The following is a 21,220-nucleotide window of genomic DNA, read 5'->3' as shown; positions in this document are numbered from 1 at the left end:
CTCCTTTTACCACCTAACTGGATCTTGTAAAAACAAAATAGTTGACGCGATCTGTAGAAGCTATGGCTCATGGACTATATTGTCCATGGCAGGCCACAGGTTGTGAAAGCCTGTCACACTGGGACCCTTTAGCACAGCTGCTGGTGCTGGAGTTAGGCCTTGCTTTCACAAGGAACAGGTGAGGTGGTGAAGCTGTTTCTGGATTGTATGGCTGCATTTCCCAGGCTCATTTAACTTTAAAACAACAACAGCAACAAATCATGAGCATGGAAGATGAGTGCAGGTGAGGTAAGGTTATACTAAAAACTGCAGGCTGCTTCTCTCTTGCTGGAGAAGTGAAGTAAAAAGGCTCCAGTTGTTGCAAAGAATCAAAGAATGGAAAACTTGCACACTCTTTTAACTTAGAGAAACTCTGAGAAACTAGGGTGGCACTGTCTTTAAGAAATTGCAGGGAATGTGAACTGCCTTGGGTCCCACTCCAGGTAAAAGGCAGTGTATAATTAAAATAAATAATAATTAAATAATAAATAATAATGGCCTGGTCCAGACGGGCCAAATGCGCCATGCTGGCGGCCTACTAGGGTTAAGGGACCGTGCGGCAACCACATGGTCCCTAACCCTAGTACAACGCGGCGCCATAACAATAGTGGCGCCCGGTGTATACGGGCGCCGCCATTGTGACATGACGGACGCATAGCATCCGCACGTCGCGCCATGTCAGTTACGTCATGAGTGCACCATTGGCGCACTTGGGCATAACTGGTTCAGCACACAAAGAACCTGTGGCTTCCCTGCGGGGGGGGGGGGGAGGCACCAGCAGGCCTCCCTTTTTGGGAGGTCTGTACTGGGCCAAAGTGACCCCTGGCATTTTCATAAGGTAAAGTGGCTTAAGGGTGTTGCTGTGTGAGGAAAAATGGAGGACTAAAACTAGTTGTCTTCCTTTCCATGCACACATTCACAAAAGTTACTTTCTGAAATGGAGAATTTTACAAATTTGGAACAAAAACTGCAGACTGATAATGTGGCAACACTGAATAGACCTTGAAGGCTTCAATTATTGTTTAATCTAGGTTGCCTCTAAAGGCAGAGAAAGATGGGGTAAAAAGGTGGTTTAAATATCTTGGGCTCCCAGAAAAAAAGACAAATCCATGTAGATGCCTTATTTAACAGCACCACTTGTCTCCCTCTAGTCCTTCCACCTCAAGCACTGTTAACAGCCTCCTTACCATTCACACAGGGGTGGTGGTTTTACGACACTAGAGTTGTGTTGTAATATACTTGCAAATCAATTTCATCTCATCTTCTTTCCACAGCAAATATTGATGCAGAAGGGCAGGGCTTTTGTCAAGGTGGATTTAGCATTGACTTTACCCAGGTATGGAAGCATGTATTGTGTGTCTTCTTCTTTCAGTACTTGACAGCAAAGGGGATAAAAGATACTGTAGAAATCAGTTCTACACAGCCATACGGTGTCATGCCTTTGTGAATTCTTATCACTTCATTCCTGTTGTCTTAAATTTATACTTCTGGAAGTCACTGCAAGACTGAAACAATTTATTCAGTTCAGAATTTCAAAGGAAATGTGAGCAAGTCATAAACAATAGAAATTAATAAAGGGAAGATAGCATCTTTCCTACCATGTTAGCCCTGTTACAGAATATAAAAACCTATTTAAGAATTTCCATTTGCTTTTGTTCAACAAGCTTGTTCAATCTAAAATCATAATTTTGGGATGTTACAGCAAGAAATATATTGGTCACTATAGTGATTTCACAGTGTAACAAGATGTGCATATATTATTAATTATGGTAGCTAAGGATGAATCCTTTGTAGGAGAGGCAAAATGTTTATTTCCATTCTTGTATGTGCACACTTGGAATAGTTCTGGTTAATGCATTCAGAAAAGAATATTGTAGAAGTAGGAAAGATGCAAAAAAATGGAAATCAGATGACCAAGGGGCTTGAGTAACTCCCTTAGGAAGGAAGATTGCAACACCTGGGGATTTTTAACTGTAATGGAGAGGAAATAAGAGGCATGATAAAAGTGTATAAAATTATAGATGATGCAGAAGAGATATATGTTTTTTCTTACTTTCCCATAACAGTAGAACTTGGGGTTATCTACTAAAGCTAAATGGGAAATTCAGGATAGATGAAAGGAAATACTTCTATATTTAACACAGCACATAGTTAAACAGTGGAATTCACTGCCACAAGACGTCGTGATGGCCTACAACTTGAAAAAATGTAAAGGACAGTTAGACAAATTTATGGTGGAGGTAGCTGTTGGCAGCTCCTAGTCAAGTTGGCTATATGTGTCCTTCAACAAAAGAGGCAGTGTGCTTCTCAATACCAATTCCTGGGGAACATGAGTAAGCTAGTGACCATTTTCCTTTTGTCTTATTTGTGGGCTTTCCATATACTCTTGTTTGGCCGCTGTGTGAACAGAATGCTGGATTAAAAGATCCCTTGGTCTGGTCCACCAGGGTTCTTACAGAAATGTTAAAACAGGGGAAGGGTCTCCCCAGTCCATCATGGACATCTGGATGGTCAACTGTTGGAAGTATAGTGCTGGACCTGATGGTATTGTGGCTTCTACTTCAATGAGACGATAGCCCTCATCTCAATATCTCAGATAATATCTATGGCAAACACACAAAAGAGGAGTGGAAGTATGCCCCCTGGCCATTTCCCACCCTTCTGATGCAGACACTGGACTAAGGGGCTGTGCAGACAGGCGGCTAAATGCCACTCGTTTTTGCCCCAGAAGGAAGCTGTGGCAACCACAAGCCATGGCTGCCAGAGGGATCACAAAGAACTTGCTTCTGGCCCAGTTCTCTTTGCGTCCCGGAAGGGGCACCATAGGCGTGCTCACACACTATGATGACACCCCTTGTGTGCAGCGCCGTTTGGGCACTGGGCATGACGAGCATCATCATAGTGTGTGTCGTATAAATAGGCATGCACCAAGATAGCACCCGGATGGAAGGGTGAGGGCTTGGAGCGTCCAGATGCTCAGCCCTCACCATGCCTACAGGCCAGCACAAAGTGTAAGATATTATCTCATGTAAGGCCACACACTCAGTTCATAGCAAAGAGGTGACTTAAATCATGCTTTCTTGCTTTGTAGCCCAGTCTCCTGAGGCTTAAATAAATAAATAAATAAAAGTTGCTTAGAGGTCAAATGATAAATACATGAAACTTTTAGAAAAAGTAGCAACTTGGAGGTTAAATAACAAAATATAAATACAATTTAATATAATACAAGATAAGTCTAACTAATTCCCTACCCTAGGTTGAAGAGGAGCAGGAAGAAATTTTACCAGCCTACAAAGAGAGGCGGGGGGGGGGGGGGAGAGATGATATTGCACTGTGATGAGAACAGTTGATCAAGGGAATTCAATATCTAGGAATGTCCCTCTTGTTGCTCAGGTCTCTGATAGTTCTAATTCCAAAATACAAAGAGCTCATTTTGGAGTGTATTGAGATACATGTTCCTTTACATATTGAGCTACAATTTTACTTATCCTAGAAAAACAAAAACTGACCTTTTATTTTCTTTGTAGGGAGACAGAGTACTTCTTGGAGGACCTGGCAGTTTTTATTGGCAAGGTAAATCAAGGCACATGGCTAGCAAAATGATGAGCATCTGACTAATCTTCTGGGGGCCTGACTACATGATATGCATATATATGTAAACACCAGTGACTTTTTTTCTTATAAAGTTGCCAGCGTGGTTAGTGGTTGGAGTCTTGGGCTATAGGAGACTAGAATTTGAAGCTCTGCTTGGCCGCTGAAACCTACTGTGTGACCTAGGACCAGTCACATTCTGTCAGCCTCAGAGGAAGGACATGGCAAACATCCTCTGAAGATACCTTGCCAAGAAAACCCTATAACACGGTTGCTATAAGTTGGTCAATTTGACGGCAAGTAACAAATGCAACAACAACCATTTTGCTTCAAGAGAGGACAATAGACCTGTCTGCACTGGCCAAAATAAAGCATTCTTCCCCTGTCCTCTTGGCATGGAAACTTTTTTATAATTTGGAGTCAATTTGTTGGCATGTATCAACAGCAACAACAACCATTTTGCTTCACAAGAGGGCAATGACCCTGTCTGCACAGGCCAAAATAAAGTGTTTTCCCCCCTTCCTCTTGGTAGGGAGACCAAATGAGACATGGCCAAACCCTGTTTCTGGTGCAAACAGACTGAAAACCAGCCCATATAGCACCAGAACCAGGGTGTACCCCTCTTAAACTATATTAATACCTCCCTCTTTGCTCCAGTTTTTCCAGGAAGATCCAGAGCTCTCCTTTCCAACACTGTGTGGCTGTTTAAAACACATCATTTTAAGCCAATGCCATCACTGCCAGTCATTCATTCTGAGATCAGAACAAGGTGCCCAGCCATGCGATTGTTGCTGAGCACTTCATTCTGACTTCAGAGCAAAGCAACCTGTGGCAGCATCAGGTGTGCCAGGCGTGGAAGCATCAGGTGTGTCAGGCAGGTCAGCAGGACAAATATGTGAACAGCTGCCCCATGGTAGAATGGAGGGTCTTTGTAACAGGGAGAGGTGAGGCAGATGCCTGGCCAAAATACAGCAGACTGTCCCCGGAGTATCTGGCCAGTGCAGGCAGGACCAAAGTAGGCCTTAACCCCTAGTAGTTATCAATGCTAGAATAGAAGCATTGAATCAGTTATGTAGATCTCATTGATTCAATGAGTCTACTCTAGCTGTGATTGCCAGTAGGATTTAGACTCCTGAGCAAAAGAGGGTATTGCGTGATCACTCACTATTGGCGACACAGGCTAGGGCTACCAACTGTATCTGGAGGGCTGCATGATTCCCACCTTTGGCACAGTGAAGAAGTGGGAAGGAGTGCTTAAGCCCTTTCCTATCTGCTTTTTCTTTATTCCAATTGCCTTCATTTGTAATGCAGCATCACATTTTCACCATGTTTTATCTTTTGCCAATATGTCTTGGATGAAGAGTGTGATGGGTGGGTAGGGGAGAGATTTAAAGAGGTTGGTGAGGAAAGGGTTTCTCTGTTCAAAATTCAGAGGTGTTTTAGAGGTGAATTATTTGAAGGATAACAATTACACATCTCCATGAAATAGATGTTGTTGTTATTAGTTCAGTTTACATGCCACATAACTGTATTTCAAATGTTGTGGTGTATAAAAGAAATTAGATAAACTTAAAGTGCAATCTTCACATTACAAAACATGAAAAATCATTGAAGTCCAAAACACACTGCAGAAATAATCCAGTTTGAGACTGCTTCTTCCTACCTATGAGTGCTTATGCCACAATGTTGGTCTTAAAATGCCACAAGACACTTAATTTTTCTGCAATAGGTTGGCACAGTTACTTTTCTAAAATACCTATATATTACTTCCCTATTTTTTTTAAGTTCAAGGAGCTTTCCCCTTATTTTAGCCAGAAGTGGAAATCATTTGGCCTTCCAGATATTGTTGAACTACAATTCCCAGTATTCCTACCACAGGGCTATGTGATTCCCACCTTTGGTTTGGTCTGATCTCTCTGTTATAAAAAGCCTTAAAAAATAAACAATATAACACAGAAGCACTGTTCTAGGTGGCTGTTTGAGGTGTGCCTCTTTTGTGTTTCCTTGTGTTGTAGTGTGATTTTCTTGGTGCTACCCTCCATTACCTGTTTACCTCTGAGTCAGTGGGACTGACAGCTAAGTAGACTTGTATAAGACTGTGCTGTGAAGGGGCAACAAAATTCCTCTCATTTTCCATTTCATAATTGTACTCTTGCTTATATGTCCTCCCCTCTCCTTTTCTCTAGGTCAGCTTATTTCTGATCAAGTGGCTGAGATTGTGTCGAAGTACAACGCTAAAGTCTATACTACCAAGTATGAGAACCAGTTAGCAACACGGTCAGCAAGTGCTGTATTTGATGACAGTTATTTGGGTGAGTTTCTTGAAAGTCAAATAGTAAGTTGAAGGTACCTGATTAAAACTGCAAATTCTTTTAGTGGTGTCTGTCTGCTCTGAACCCTGATGGGTATAATGTGCTGGAAAGAGGGATTCTGGACAATTATGAGCCACCTGATGAGGTAGTAGGCATGCAGAAGTCTCACTATTGGTGTTGGCAGTAATCAAAATAGTCAAATTAGTCATGACAGCATAAACTTGTATAAGACTGTGCTGTAAAGAAACAACAAAACTTGTTTCTGTCATGACAGCATAAATCAGAAGATCTGAAAGTTCAACGTTCTGTACATCTTATATTGTCCTGTATGTATAGCTCATTCTTATTTCCAGGTAAACAAGCAGAAACACATATTTTTATATTTCTTGAGACTGGCATTAGGATATTTAAAAAAAATATCAACTAGTTTTGCACCTCTTTTTTTTTTCTTTATTTAAATAACATCAGTGTTAAGTTCTTTGTTTAAAGCAAGGATGGTCAAAGCACAGTTCCTGGCTGTTTTTGGCAGCCCTTCAGACTGCACATTTTCCGGCAAAAAATTGTGAAGTACTTCTCATGGAAGAATCAAGAGGAGCAATTCACCATTTAAATAAGCCATTGCTGCCCCCCCTTGCACATTTTAACTTTGGGAAATACTCTTTCTCCTCCCTCTGAACCAGAAATCAGTTTTTGATAACTACAATATTTTTGGTTTGTTTGCTTTCTTGCTTGCTTGTAGTCTTTGTATAGCCCCTGATGGATCCCAGGGCAGAAAATTAGGCCCCAAACCTAGCCCAGTTGCCCACCCCTAATCCAAAATATGTTGGCTAGATAAGACTAGTCTAGAAGTAGACTATCCCACTTCTTCTCACTGACCACATGGTGGAACAGCATCCCCTACTGGAATTCCTGTTTATTCATGTGATAATCGTGGGAAAATCATGATATCACGCAACATCAGGTGAAAACCTCCTCACTGTTGCATGGTATTGATAGGACCATCCCACTATGGTCCTGTCTTTTTTGTCCAAGTGATAAAGTCCCAGAACTGGGTGTGTTTGTGTTGTGTGCCTTCAAGTCTTTTCCAACTCATGGCAACCCTATCATGGTATTTTCCTGGCAAGATTTGTGCAGAGGAAGTTTGCTTTGCCTTCTCCTGAGACTGAGGCGCTTTACAGACTGCCCTTGTTTGCTGCGCGAAGGAGCCGCAGCGGACAAACCGCGCGGCTCGTCTGCGTAGCAAAAAGAAGCCGCAAAAAGCGCTGAGATGTGCGGACGCTAGGCGTCCGTCACGTCAAAATGGCGGCGCCCATCTCTAGGGCGCCGCCATTTTGAAGCCCTCGTTACGTGCGAGGGGCAAGGCGCGTCAGGAAGCGCCGCCCCTCGCGCGTAATGACAGTGCCCAATAGGGCCTGTCGGGAACACACCTGAGATTGTGTGACTTTCCTAAAGTCACCCAGTGGGTTTCATGGCCAAGCTGGGACAGTACATATACACTCTTAAAATACAGTTATCATACATCTAGTAAGTTAAATGAATGGGATTTTTAGTTGACAGAATTTTGAAAAATGGAACTTCACCATACAAGATACATGTGCCCAAACAGACAGGAAAAAATAAAACTGCTCCAGGCTACTTTGGAGGTTTAAATGACACACACATTTTAAGAGGCCAGAAGCTGCGCTCCAGTCTTTAGAACTGGAGTATAGCTTTGGTGTGGCTTCCGGCCTCTTATGCATCATTTAAACAGCATACCTCCAAAGTGACCCAAAGCAGCTTTATTTTGGCCTATCTGTTCAAGCCCACATGACAGCTTTATAAAAACATGGCTTGCCTAACTCTTTATTTTTGCAGTGATTATTAAGTTGAACTAGGTCTCCATTCAACTACACTGGATGATCTTGGTCCACTCACTATGGGCCCGAACTAATAGGCCGAAATAAGCTGTTTCGGGTCACTTTGGAAATATAATATTTATATGATGCATGCATCGTAAGAGGCTGGAAGCCACGCCAAAGCCATTCTCCAGTCCTAAGCACTGGAGCACAGCTTTGGCACAGCTTCTGGCCTCTTAAAATGCATGTGTAATTTAAACAGCATACCTCCAAAGTGATCCGCAGCAGCTTTATTTTGACCTGTCTGTTTGGGCCCTATGTTTCAACCTAACCTAACTCACATGCGGTATAACAACTTGCAATTATTATGTAGCAATTGTCAGAAGCAAAGAAATGCCTCCATGTAGCTTACCTCAAAGACCAAAGAGCATCATATATACCATTGTGAGATCCTTGAAAGAAAGGCAAACTGTAACCATAATAAATTAAAGCGCTTTCATCCTGAGAACCACAGCTTAGAAAAATTATCCAGAATCTTGCCCAACAACACCCAGTAGGTTTTGTGGCCGAACTGGGAATCTAACTCTGGTCTCCTGAGTTGTAGTCCAACCCTCTACTACAGTACACTGACTCTCTGTAGGATTAGCTAATTACTATGACTTATATGGAAGGGGGCACAGTCCTTTTACACCACACAGTTACAGTGCTGTTATTCCACTTTAACAGCCATGGCAACAGCTTATGTAATTCTGGGATTTGTTGTCCAGAAAGGGACATTACGAATTTTCTGCCTGGGAGCTCCTTAGGTACCTTTGACCATAGCCATGGCACTTAAAGTAGAATGAAAATTCTTTAATTGTGTTATGTGAAATGGGCACAAATGAATGTACATAGATGCTGAAAATTATCTCATGGTATTTCATATTGTAATCCTTGGGTACTGATGACTCCTGATTTCCTTATTCTTCCTTGACAGGTTATTCAGTAGCTGTAGGAGATTTCAACGGTGATGGCATAGAAGGTATGTCTCATTCATAGGTGTACAAGGTATGAAAAAATACTTTTTTGATTAGGAGGAGGTGGATTGAGGAAGTGAATAAACAAGGTTGTCTTTTAACCTACAGTGTACAACTCCCAATGTAATGGGCACTGCAAATGGAACTGATTCTCTTTCCTCTGCCATGCTTGAATTTGCTTTTGAGTGTTGGGTGGGGGACTGCTAAGCCTCTCCTTATTTGCACCCCTCTCTGGCTGTAAGGAACTCTCTCTCTCATCTCAATTGCCAATATTTGTGTGTCATTGGTGAATTCATTAGAGTACCTTCTCCAAAGCAGTCTTATAGACTACTGAAAAAAGAAGAGTCCCTTTCCATTGTGACTCCCTGCTCATGAAATGGATCCAAAACACACTGCAGAAATAATCCAGTTTGAGACTGCTTTAACTGCTTTGGGTCAAGGCTAAGGAATCCTGGGAATTGTAGTTTATTGTGGCACCAGAGCTTTGGTAGAGAAGGCTAAATGTCTCACAAAAGTACAGTTCCCGAAATCCCCTAGCACTGAGCCAGGGAAGTTAAAGTGGTCTCAAACTGGATTATTTATGCAGTGTATTTGGACCATGCTCACTCCAATAAGGGCTGCATGGCCTCAACATTATTATCTTTCAGGACCAGGTTAATATTTCTCATTATTGATGAAATAAATGTCTTAACCAATTTTAAAATATATTTATTATATTACCATAGTTTTTTACATTGTTTTTAACATTTATATAATTTATTCATAAGAGGTTAGATTCTTATTTTTAAAAGCTGCCTGCTTGCCTGTCTATTATTTGTATGTTCCTCTGTATAGGAGCTATGAAATTTATTCATACTGTATATCCTAGTTCACTGCTGGACTCCTGTTCAGACTTCAGTATTGAAGCTCAATGCCAATAAATAAAGTCAACAAGGTTTACTCATGTACATCCAGTGGTGGGACTGTGACCTATAAGTGACTTCTAGAGGTCATTGATTCCTATCTGTATAGGTAACAAAAGCCTCACTTTTCTCTTTGATTTTTAGATTTTGTGTCTGGTGTTCCAAGAGCAGCAAGGACTTTGGGCATGGTAAAGGAACTTAAATATAATACGTTCAATATCAGATTTTTTTCCTCAGCAGCTGCTGACATAAACTTTAATAGAGATCTTATATTTATTTATATTTTTTGTGCAGGTGTCAATTTATAATGGAAAAAATATGGCATCCATGTATAACTTCACTGGAGAACAGGTATGGGCTTTCTTGTGTGTTTTGGTGAACATGCCTGCCTATCATGTCTGTTTTTGGCCAATGAAAAATGAACAAATTGGGGATGATAGTTTTAGTTTGTTCTGTTCTGTTCTATTTTTTAAAAGTAGGAAAGAATGGCCATAAGCTACTTTACCTGGAGGAAAATAGCAACTTGAGGCATCATGGCCAGTGCATGAGAAACCTTTGGGAAGGGAGATGGTCAATAGTAGATGGTCCCAGATGAGCTGATATGGAAGATCCTTGTTATTTCATGTTTATTCTGTGATGTATCCACATGAAATGGCTGTTGATAGAAGCTGATCTACAGGAGGCAAATGAGATAGTAATATACATGTGCAGCTGTGGTAATTTTGTTGCGGGTGGGAAAAAATCATTTTTTCCTCACGCTTTGAGTAAAATAAAATGCAGAGAAACTGAGAATGCAAAAAGAAAGCCGCTATTTTAGTAGTACCTGTGAAGTATACATAGAAAGGGAGCTGTTACTGCACAAAAATACCATAATGCTGTAAATGTTATTTAATGCAACATGTTTCCATTAACACTTGTCTCTTAGATGGCTGCATACTTTGGATATTCTGTAGCTGCCACAGATATCAGTGGTGATGGGTAAGTTGTGCTATTCTTGTGGTTTTTGGGGAAAGTTGCCTGTCGTTTAAAACGTTGCCTAAGAGAGCCATTGTGATGTGTTCTGATTGCTAGAACAGGAGTCTGGAAGACCAGAATTCAAATTCCCACTCAGCAATGGAAACCCACTGGGAGATCTTGGGCCAGCTACACACTCCCTTAGCCTCAGAGGAGGGCAAAAGCAAAACTTCTCTGAACAAATCTTGCCAGCAAAACACTGTGATTAGGTCACCATCAGATGGAAATTATGGGAAGGCACACAACAACAATGAAGGATTAAAATACAATCTTGAGCATACCATTTGAAAACCAGTGTTTGACTTTTTATTTTTAATGGCATATTCTGTCTTACCTCTGGTACTTTATAAACATCTTTAAATATTTAATGTATTGTGTAATTTATTCTATAAAATCTTAAACAGTATTGCCACAAACTCTTCGAAGGAGAAATGATTCATATTTCACTCCATATAATGTGTGAGCAACAGCAGCACGGCTCAGGCCCTATTTTTGAGATACCTCACTTGGTGTTCTGAGAGTGTGATGCATCCAAAGTTTGGCATGGTACATTCCATGAATTTTATAAGTGAAAAACTGTAGTTGTTAGTGTCGGAGTAGGTTTTGAGAGATCTGTGTTCTAATCCCTGTTAAGAAATGCACTGGGTGAGTCTGGATAGTTATTTGACCTAACTCGCAGCATTGTGGTAAGACCAAATGGAAGAGCAACAGCATCATGGATACTGCCTTGATCTATGTAGAAAGGAAGGATTAAGTTAAAATAATAAGCAAATTAAATAAGCATATGTTTAAGTCTCCCACTGAAATCTAGAACTTTCAAGTGCATGACAATACTGAATTGTGGGTACCGTGGTACAAAATCTCATGACTCTAAATGTTGGAGGTTTTGTGGTTATTAAAAGCCTCTCTCTTTCTTCCCTCTTCTCCCCGTCTTTCCTTCAGTTATGCAGATTTACTCGTAGGAACCCCACTCTTCATGGATCGTGGTTCTGATGGCAAGCTTCTAGAAGTGGGACAGGTGTCTGTTTACCTTCAACAATCCTCTGGACGCTTTCACCGTCCAGTCATGAAGCTGAATGGCTTTGAGGTCTTTGCAAGATTCAGCAGTTCAATTGCACCTTTGGGAGACCTTGACCAAGATGGCTTCAATGGTAAAGTGTTCTGTCCTCTTTTGGGGGGTGGGAGGCATTGTTTTTTACCTTGTGACTGAGTTACCTAGTTATTTCCTAATTACATCTTTTAATTCAGTTCAACCTGGCCACTAATTCTATAGGGGAATTTTCCTCTAGAAACCCCAAGATTCCCTAAGATGTAACCATGACAGTTAAAGTGGAATAATAGCGCTGTAATTGCGTAGTGTGGATGAGCCCCTGGTCTGATTCAGAATGGCAAATTTTCTTCTCATAATTAATGCCCTGTCTTTGCAATGCTGTTTATCTCCAGTTTTGCCAGCATATTGATACCCTCTTGCATGCTCACCAGCTCCCTTCAAAGCATCCTTGAATATAAATATTAAATAAACAATAGGTGTTTTATATTTGTCCATCCATACACTTTTTTCTATGGCTCTGCAACTGTCTTGGATTACCTTTTACCATAGCTGCGCTGACTGTGACTTTGGAGAGTTGCAAGTCAAAATATATGGGGCAACCCAACCTCTGTTTTAAGTCTCTCTTACTTCTAATTGAAGCCCTACTGAAGCAATTTACAGTTCAAGTACAGTTTCCTTTGAAACAGACCATTAGTGATTGAGGCCCCCAGGTTTGCTGAAAGTTACTGAAGAAACTGAAATTCTCATCAACCTGAAAACTGGATCTTTTATCTATGTCCATCCAGATAGACAAAATCATTAGAAATTCAGTTAGGAGTTTTTTGCATGCATGAGGAAACCTACAGGATGCAAAGCTTTCCCCTTTGTCAAATGAGAGTATTTGTTTTTGTCAAAAGCATACTGGTTTACATTTTGAGACATCAAGGTTTCTTTATTTGGCTTGCAGACATTGCAGTTGCAGCTCCTTATGGTGGAGAAGATAGGAAGGGCCTGGTTTACATCTACAACGGGAGAGCCACGGGTTTGAATGGAGTGCCATCTCAAGTCCTTGAAGGGCAGTGGGCCTCAGAGACAATGCCACCAAGTTTTGGCTACTCACTGAAAGGAGCTACTGATGTGGACAAAAATGGCTATCCAGGTGATGGTTCAAGAGTTACAATTCAGTCTTCTGTATTGTATATACAAATGCAGCATTTAACCCATAGAAAGCCCAAGTTTAGATCTTCTTCAGGGACAGGTGGATTTTCTCATTTCCAACTTATTGACATTAAGATACCTCTTGCTTTACATGTCTGGTAAAGTATACCTTCAGAATCCAGCAGATGTGGATTCTATAAGCATGTCTTATGTTTCCTTTGAATTTAGAATCAGTTTCAGTTCTGATCACCTTACCATGACAACAAAAGTATCTGTATTAATATGCACCAGAGATCTGATGAGAATTGTAAGCTTTAAAATTCAATCAGGCATTGGGTGGTATATCTGCAATTATTTATTTCTATTTCTAGACTTGATCGTAGGAGCTTTCGGTGTTGACAAAGTTGCTTTATATAGGTAAGTGCTATAAAAAAGAGTGGGAAAGGTCAGCAGTACCAAATTTTTAAATAGAAATTATATTATGGACTATGTTAGATCAAGTGAGATTTGTTATTTCAACATGCTTTGCTTGCTTTGAGGTTGTAGCAGAAATATCAGATTTAGAGATGTCTTTACTCACTCTGCCAAAGCTTAGCAATATTGCAACCAGGCATGACACTTGAGAGGGACAGTGTGTCTCTGGACAAGCTGCTAAATTGAAGGCAAACGTTTCTCAACCCCTATTATAGAATACATTGTGATTTTGTTTCATGCGGGTGTCCATTTTTACTTACTGACTGATTTTTTTTCCAAAAGGGCACGGCCAGTCATAACTGTAAATGCTGTACTAGAGGTTACACCAACAATTCTAAATCCAGAGAACAAATCCTGTGAAGAAAATGGTCAGAAGGTTTCATGGTGAGACAACTTGCCACTAACATTCTACTACAATGTTCATGGTAAAAACTACTATTGAAAGGTTAAAAAGCAGACCAGGAAATGTCTTCATTTGATCAAAATCAACAGTGAGAGTAGAAGAGCAAATGATGTATGCTTCTTCCTACTCTTCATGGATGCCTTATTTTCTCCTTGGAGAGAGATAGATTAGGACTAATGTGTTTCTTAATTCCCCTCCCTCTGAAGCAGAAGCATACGTTCAAGTCTAAAAACATGGTGAAAGAAGTGAATTGACTGTGTGTGGTGTGGAACCCCACTGAAACATTACCACTTCCACTGGTGCATCTTTTAAGCCCTCTTCAAAAGGGCTGGTGCCCAACCTTGAGCAGAGCCAACTCAGAGAACTGATGGTGAATGGAATGATTTACTATTAGAAAACTGACATTTAATAGAGAACTGCTTGCCACAATTGGTTGCCACCCCTTCTGACTACACTGTAATGGGGAATGTGTGGCCCTCCAGGAGTTGTAGTGCAATGTGTGCCAGGGGTAGAAATTGACCACCCTAGACTAGCTATAGGAGCACATAGAAGGAAGGGGTGAATTGATTGCATTTCATCTCTTGCTGTTTGTTTCGACAGCTCTTGGGCTCCTAAAAATTTAATATAAATGCTCTTTTGCAGTTGTCAGTATAGCTCAAATATAAAAGCAGAAGTTTGCTGCAAATTAACTTCTGCAGAAAGTATTTTTAATAATTAAAGGTGGAAGGAAGAGTGATCCAGTCATCTGAAAGTGTGTTTAAGCCTAATGATTCTGATGCAGTCACTAGGACACACAACTGGATCTTATTGTTGGTATGGGAGGTGAGACCTGAGAGCACAGTATTATGTCTTCTGCAGCAACAAAGTGCCTCCTACTCTTGTGTCTGCAGCTTGGTCTACTTTTACACTAACATAGGTTATGTTTTCATCATTTCTTAATTCTCCCCAACAGCTTTAAAGTGAAGTTCTGCTTGAAAGCTGATGGCAAAGGAAATCTCCCCAAAGACCTAAGTAAGTCATGCAGATTTACTTGCTATTCACTGAAGCTCGTTGTATCAGCAGGCCTTGAAAACTGGCAATTCTTTTATTGGTAAAGTTTTTTTTCCACCAGTGTCAGGCATACACAAACTAACATTTACATTTTCCAGTTCAAATGTCACACCAAAGTTGTTCTCGGAGTATGAGAGATAACTTTGTGCTAGTCTTCTGGCTAAAACAAACAAAAAGTTTTTTCCACTCAAGGTTATTAAACACATCCCCCCACATACATATACACACCTTGGCTTCAAAATTTCAGAAGAAATTTTATGTCTTTAAGAAGACCTAAGAATTGCTATTAAAAGGATTATCGAATACAAGAGTTGTAACTAATAAGGGCTTGAGATTAGAGCTAGGAAGGGGCCATCCCCATTACTGACAAACTGGGAGTTGTGAGGTGAAAAAATGAAATACTATACTGTTTGAAGAAAAAAAATGCAAATACAGTTGGTCATCCATATCCACTGATTTTTTGTCCACAGATTCAACCATCCACAGCTTGAAAATGTTTTTTTATTATATAAATTTGAAAAAAACCCACACCCTACCTTGTGTGAAGTCGAAGGCTTTCATAGCCGGCATCCATAGTTTTTTGTGGGTTTTTCGGGCTATGTGGCCATGTTCTAGAAGAGTTTATTCCTGATAAAATTTCTTCAGCATAGTGACACAAGAGGAGTGAAGTCGAAGGCTTTCATGGCCGGCATCCATAGGTTTTTTTGTGTGGGTTTTTCGGAGAAAATGCCAGCCACAGATGCAGGCGAAATGTCAGGAATAAACTCTTCTAGAACATGGCCACATAGCCTGAAAAACCCTACCTTGACTTTACCATTTTATATAAGAGGCACCATTTCACTATACCACTGTATTTAATGGGACTTGAATATCCATGGATTGTGGTATCTATGGGGGATACTGGAACCAAACTCCAGTGGATACCAAGGGCCTACTGTATGTAGAAATGGGAGAGCTAGTGTTGTGTAGTAATTTGAGTGCTGGATTACTGCTCACGAGACAAGGATTTGAATCCGTGCTTGACCATGGAAACCTACTGGATGGCCTTGAGTAAGTCACATTCCCTCAGACTCGGAGGTAAAACCAAACCCTCTCTGATGAAATCTTTCCAAGAAAACCCTGTTGGTTCACCTTAGGGTCACCATAGGTCAGACATGACCTGAATGCAACAGCAACAGATGTGAAGTAGAACTCAGTTGCGTCCAGTGTCGTGCTGGTGCATGGCTTGTAACTGGCCAAGAGCACCAAATGGAGGCATGGGCACTTACAACAGCAGTCTTTGTGGTACCCTTAGTGATAGCAGCCCTGTGGATGGTTGCCACTGAACTGTAGCTTCTCTCTTCATCCCTTGCCAACTCTCATCTTCTACCATGAAGGGTATTAGGTTCCCCTCCTTCATTGGCAGCTCTACCATTTCTGCATACCCTTATGCCAACTATTGTTTTAGTTGTGGTTCTTGCTTTTATTCCTGCCAGCCTCAAGATTGTTTAACTGAAATGCTTTTGTGATTATAGATTTCCATGTAGAGTTGTTGTTGGACAAACTTAAGCAAAAAGGGGCCATAAGGAGAGCCCTGTTTCTTCACAGCAGACAACCTGGTCACTCTAAGAACATGACTGTCCCAAGAGGGGGTCGAATGAGTTGTGAAGAACTTCAGGCTTTCTTAAGGGTAAGAGTACACATACAATTCTTTCTCCCTTCCCTGCTTTCTATAAATGAATATAATATTTCTGATGTCCAGAAACAGAGACAGATAATATAATAATAATAAACTAATAAACTGTTTATTTATAGCCCACTTTTCCTTTGCAGATATAAGGCTTGCCTGCTGTTCTGACCTATTTTTATCCTGGAAAAGTCTTTGTGGATACAGTCGTCCCTTGACATTCATGGGGGTTAGGGGCAAAAGACCCCCACAAAAAAGCCTTATTTTTGTTGTTGTCCCCATTTAGGATGAATCTGAATTTAGAGACAAGCTTACACCAATCACCATCTTCATGGAATATCAACTAGATTACAAAACAGCGTCTGATTCTACTGGTTTACAGCCCATCCTCAACCAGTTTACTCCTGCAAATATTAGCAGACAGGTACATTGCTGAAAGCTATCTGAGCAAAAGACATTTTTAACCAGTATTTTTTCCTAAAGTTAATCCTTTTGGATTTTGCTTAGAAATGTGACTATTTTGTGAATTCTGCTTAGAAATGTAACCTGGGCCATACAGCTTATTTGGTCCCTTACGTGTAGCATTGGGATGGAGATGGAAGTAGTGTGATCTCCATATCTCAGACAAATATTATTCTTAACAGATATCATTAAATTTTCCCAATAGCTAAATTTTCCCAGTAACAACTGCTATTACCAATTTATTTTAAACTTTTTAAGGAAAAAAATCAAGCATGTAAAATACCATGGCCTCCTTGAAGAAAGTGGAGAATAGACTTTCTACCTTTCCTTTTAAAGGAAAATGATTCTTGAGTGCTGCCTCCCCATCATTTTCAATTAGCATATGTACACAGTTGTTCTCGTTAAAAAGCAAGCAGTAAATGCTCATTCAACTGTTCTCCCTTACCCAAACATTGTCCTACAGGGGAAGAGTTTCATGTTATTAGCAACTTGTGCACTTAAAGTTTAAAAAAACAGCAACAACAACCAGGGGATGGCATCCATAAATACTGTAATAGACCTAGACCAATAAAGACTCAGATACTTTATTTTGTTTCATTTTTTCCAAATTCAGGCTCATATTCTTTTGGACTGTGGTGGTGACAATATCTGCCGACCAGATTTGCAAGTGACTGTTGACAGGTAAAGACTAACCGTTGTGAGAAATAGACAATTAGGACTGTAAACACATTGACCTGATTTGAATAATCCTGTTTTAGTTTAATAAGCTAATATATTAATGAGGCTTTTACAGCCCTGCTTTCTTCACAGCATGAGAGATGAATCCCAGAAGCCTCTAAATAAGCTTCTCAGAAGCCTCAACTTTTCATTCAAACTGGGATGGAGTCTGTGATTTTCAGATACATTTCAGAACAAGCCAGCATATTTCAGACCAAGTTTTAATGGTTTAATGTCCTGACTTGTTCTAAAGCTGGGAACCATGGTTTCCCACTTCAGATGAAATAAGGAAGGAAGTCTTTTTTTATTCTTGAGTCAAAGAAGATAAGAAGACAAGATGAATATAGATGATTAATTTAGGTGAGGATGTTTAAATATATTCAAAAATTGAGATGTATTTTTTGTTCTCAATTATTTTAATCCGTGTAAGATGTATTTTCTTCTTTTCTGAAACTTAATAAAAATTATTATAAAAAAAGAAATAAGGAAGCCATGACTAATTAATAATAATAATAATAATAATAATAATAATAATAAGATTTATTTATAGCCTGCCTTTTTAACGGGGAATCAAGGTGGGTTACAACATGTAAAAGCAATGTGTTACATATCAAACCCAATTAAAATTTATCCTCCTCCCAACCTCCCATCCCAAATTATAAACCAAATTAAATAAATTACAATATAAAATCAACAGAGTTGAGGAAAGGAGTCTATAGTAGGATGGAGAAGATGCTATCTTGCTTGGGGAGGGGAGGCTAATTTGGAAAGGCCTGGTTTAATTAATCAGGGAGAAACAAATCCAAATGCAGCCATTGTGGTTGAGTGTGTCAGCAAAGTCTGTTGTGAAACAAGAGGGGAAATGGGATATTGAGCTATAGTGCTGTAATGGTAAGGACAAATTAGATGTTCTGTGATAATTCATATAACAATATTTCTCTCCTTTACAGAAGAAAGGAAGGGTGAGATTTTTTAGAAAAATATTTAATTTAGGGAGTTAGCAAGAGGTCCTTAATCCTTCATCTGCTTTCCCTTAAGGAACTTTCTCCCCTGTAGAATTTCAAATACATATTTTCAGTTTGACCTTACAACAGGTAAGATTGTTGGGTGGTGTGTGCAGAGTCTCACTAGCAGTTAAAGTGTTAATCTTCTCCCTTCCTCCTCCTCCTATTTCTTCAATCTAAGTTCGTTCATCCCAAAGTGTCTTTGCTTTAAAGACTAAACAAACATACAAACAAAAAGACTGGAACACACTAACATATATTTTATGATACAAGAAACTCCCGCTTATCTGATGGGTTAGGAACTGGAGAATTGTCAGAAAGTGGAATTGGTTGAAAACTGGAACAAAAGGGTTTTTTTAGCTTGCAAATGCATTTTGAAGGCAAAAAAATATTGTAATATACTATATTATAAATAGTTTCAACCCATTATATATCACTTTTGAATGCATGCAAAAGCTAAATAATACAAAAGTAAAGTAATATGAACAAAATATTATCTTTAATATCCTGCATTGTATATTAGTGTATATATTTATTATAATCTATTACCATATATATTAAATTATATTATACTGTATACCAGTGATCCCCAGACTGTACTCTTTAAGAAATTTTGGACTTCAACTCACAGAATCCCAGACTATTAGCCAACGTGGCTGTGGCTTCTGGGAGCTGAAGTCTAAAATCTCTTAAAGGGCACAGTTTGGGGACCATTGCTGTATAATGTATTATAAGCACAAATACTATACAGTAATACTGTAAGAGATACACTGGCCACAGTCTCAGAAACACCATAAACTGGACACAGATTGAAAGGGCAAAGATGGTACACAGACACAGAGAGAGATGGGATCGGCACCATGCAGCACTTGCTTGGTCGGAACTGAGCCTTCATAGTTGCCTTGTCATCTTTTCTTCTTCTCAGCTTAATTTGCCAGCAATTTGCACATGCATACAAGCAGTCCAAAGCAAGCCCCCATACGAAGAAGACCTGATAATATTTTGCTGTTTCCACACTTGCAGATTACACAGATAAATTCCATTAATTCAAGTAGGGATATGCTCTTCCGTAGATAAGCCTTGGGACTTGTGTGCGAGCAAGCTGTCGCAAGCAAACCTCGTAGGCAGGAGGTACTGTTATTGAATTAATGGAACTTGTCTGTACCTTGCAAGTGTTGAAATAGCAAATTGTCAGAAAGGCGGAGGAATCCTATATTAATTATCTTCTTATAGCACATCTTCCTTAGCTGCTTTAAAACAAGAGGCTAGTTCTGTGTTGTTTTATCCAGCAGAGGGCAGCACTATTTCTGTATGTTTGTTTTGTGCAGTCTGGCTTTCTATAAATAGTTCAAATCTAGGTTGACAGAACTGAGGCTTTGTAGCTTTGACAAGTTTCATATGCCTACATTATTTTCTTCTCATGCACAAAGACTATTATCTCTATTCCGTACTCAGATGCTTTCAGAAGTAGCTGATTGATTACAGATGGAAACCCAAATAGGCCTCAGTCTTCTCTGAGAAGGCATTTCTCTGAGGTTGTTATAAAAAGTACTAGAGTAGTATATATCTTGGACACTCAGCTGCATCATATAGCTTTGCTTGTTTGTGGAGAACTTTTGTAGTACATTAAAGAAGCTGTTTCTGGAAACATTTAAAAAAGATGGGCCACAGCTGAATCAGATGTCATATGCCCAGGCCTTTTGTAGTTTGTTAAAGAAGCTGTTTCTGGAAACATTTTAAAAACTGAATCAGATGCCATATGCCCATTGTATTCTCATGTGGTATGTATGGGAGAATTAGGCCTGAAACAGACAGGCTGGGCTGAAAGCATTGTGTCGGCACAAAATTAGGATTCCAGAGCACATGCAAACGCACGCTCTGGAACCCAAATACGTTTGGACGGCGCCATCTTTACATGGTGCAGTCCATACGTGGCACACGTGCATGACGCAAGCGTGGCACCGCATCCACACCTCCAGGTACCGTGCTTGCTTCATGATGATGTCCTCCCCATGCACCCAAAAGAACCCGCTTTTAGTGGGTTCTTTTCAGAGCAGAGGGAGCTTGCGTGATTTGGTTGCTGCGGGCTCACTCCGGAGGGAAAATGGGCTGCTTCAGACCGCCCCTTTGGGGCAGTCTGTTGAGTCCCTTAGTTAATGGGAGAAGGGTTTCCTGAATTCAGGAATATCACACACACATACACATACACACACACACACTCTGTTGGACTGCCACTGTCATTAGCGTGACCCAACAGAGCCAGTGGTGAAAGGTGAGGATAGGAGCTGATGCTCAGTTACATCATGAAGATTTCTGGGGGGGAAATAACCAGGAGGGAAAATTGATTTAAAAGACCCGATTTCTCTCTTATTGATTTTATGCAGTGATCAGAAGCAGATCTATATTGGGGATGACAATCCTTTAACTCTCATCATCAATGCTCAAAATCTTGGAGAGGGAGCCTATGAAGCAGAACTCTTTGTTACCATCCCACCTCAAGCAGACTTCATTGGTATAGTTCGCAACAACGAGGTAAGTCTTGCAAAC

The 21,220-nt window shown here is 40.2% G+C and overlaps 1 protein-coding gene across 1 annotated transcript in view; it reads left to right on the top strand.

Moving 5' to 3' along the window:
- Positions 1 to 21,220, top strand: part of ITGAV (integrin subunit alpha V) — a gene marked incomplete at its 5' end in the record, with an annotated part of 50,131 nt that overhangs the window by 7,760 nt on the left and 21,151 nt on the right. The window contains 16 exons of the mRNA XM_089502046.1: positions 1,314 to 1,375; positions 3,567 to 3,612; positions 5,817 to 5,942; positions 8,754 to 8,798; positions 9,840 to 9,883; positions 9,990 to 10,046; positions 10,621 to 10,673; positions 11,652 to 11,860; positions 12,707 to 12,898; positions 13,269 to 13,314; positions 13,654 to 13,755; positions 14,727 to 14,785; positions 16,339 to 16,493; positions 16,777 to 16,914; positions 17,566 to 17,633; positions 21,058 to 21,205. Coding sequence (XP_089358172.1) covers positions 1,314 to 1,375; positions 3,567 to 3,612; positions 5,817 to 5,942; positions 8,754 to 8,798; positions 9,840 to 9,883; positions 9,990 to 10,046; positions 10,621 to 10,673; positions 11,652 to 11,860; positions 12,707 to 12,898; positions 13,269 to 13,314; positions 13,654 to 13,755; positions 14,727 to 14,785; positions 16,339 to 16,493; positions 16,777 to 16,914; positions 17,566 to 17,633; positions 21,058 to 21,205 — 1,550 coding nt within the window. The remainder of the gene's footprint in view (positions 1 to 1,313; positions 1,376 to 3,566; positions 3,613 to 5,816; positions 5,943 to 8,753; positions 8,799 to 9,839; positions 9,884 to 9,989; positions 10,047 to 10,620; positions 10,674 to 11,651; positions 11,861 to 12,706; positions 12,899 to 13,268; positions 13,315 to 13,653; positions 13,756 to 14,726; positions 14,786 to 16,338; positions 16,494 to 16,776; positions 16,915 to 17,565; positions 17,634 to 21,057; positions 21,206 to 21,220) is intronic.

Source organism: Sceloporus occidentalis, unplaced genomic scaffold, assembly GCF_023333645.1.
Source record: "Sceloporus occidentalis isolate IW3139 unplaced genomic scaffold, rSceOcc1.0.p SCAF_191, whole genome shotgun sequence".
Lineage (NCBI taxonomy): Eukaryota > Metazoa > Chordata > Lepidosauria > Squamata > Phrynosomatidae > Sceloporus > Sceloporus occidentalis.
This window is presented reverse-complemented; position numbering and strand designations above follow the sequence as displayed.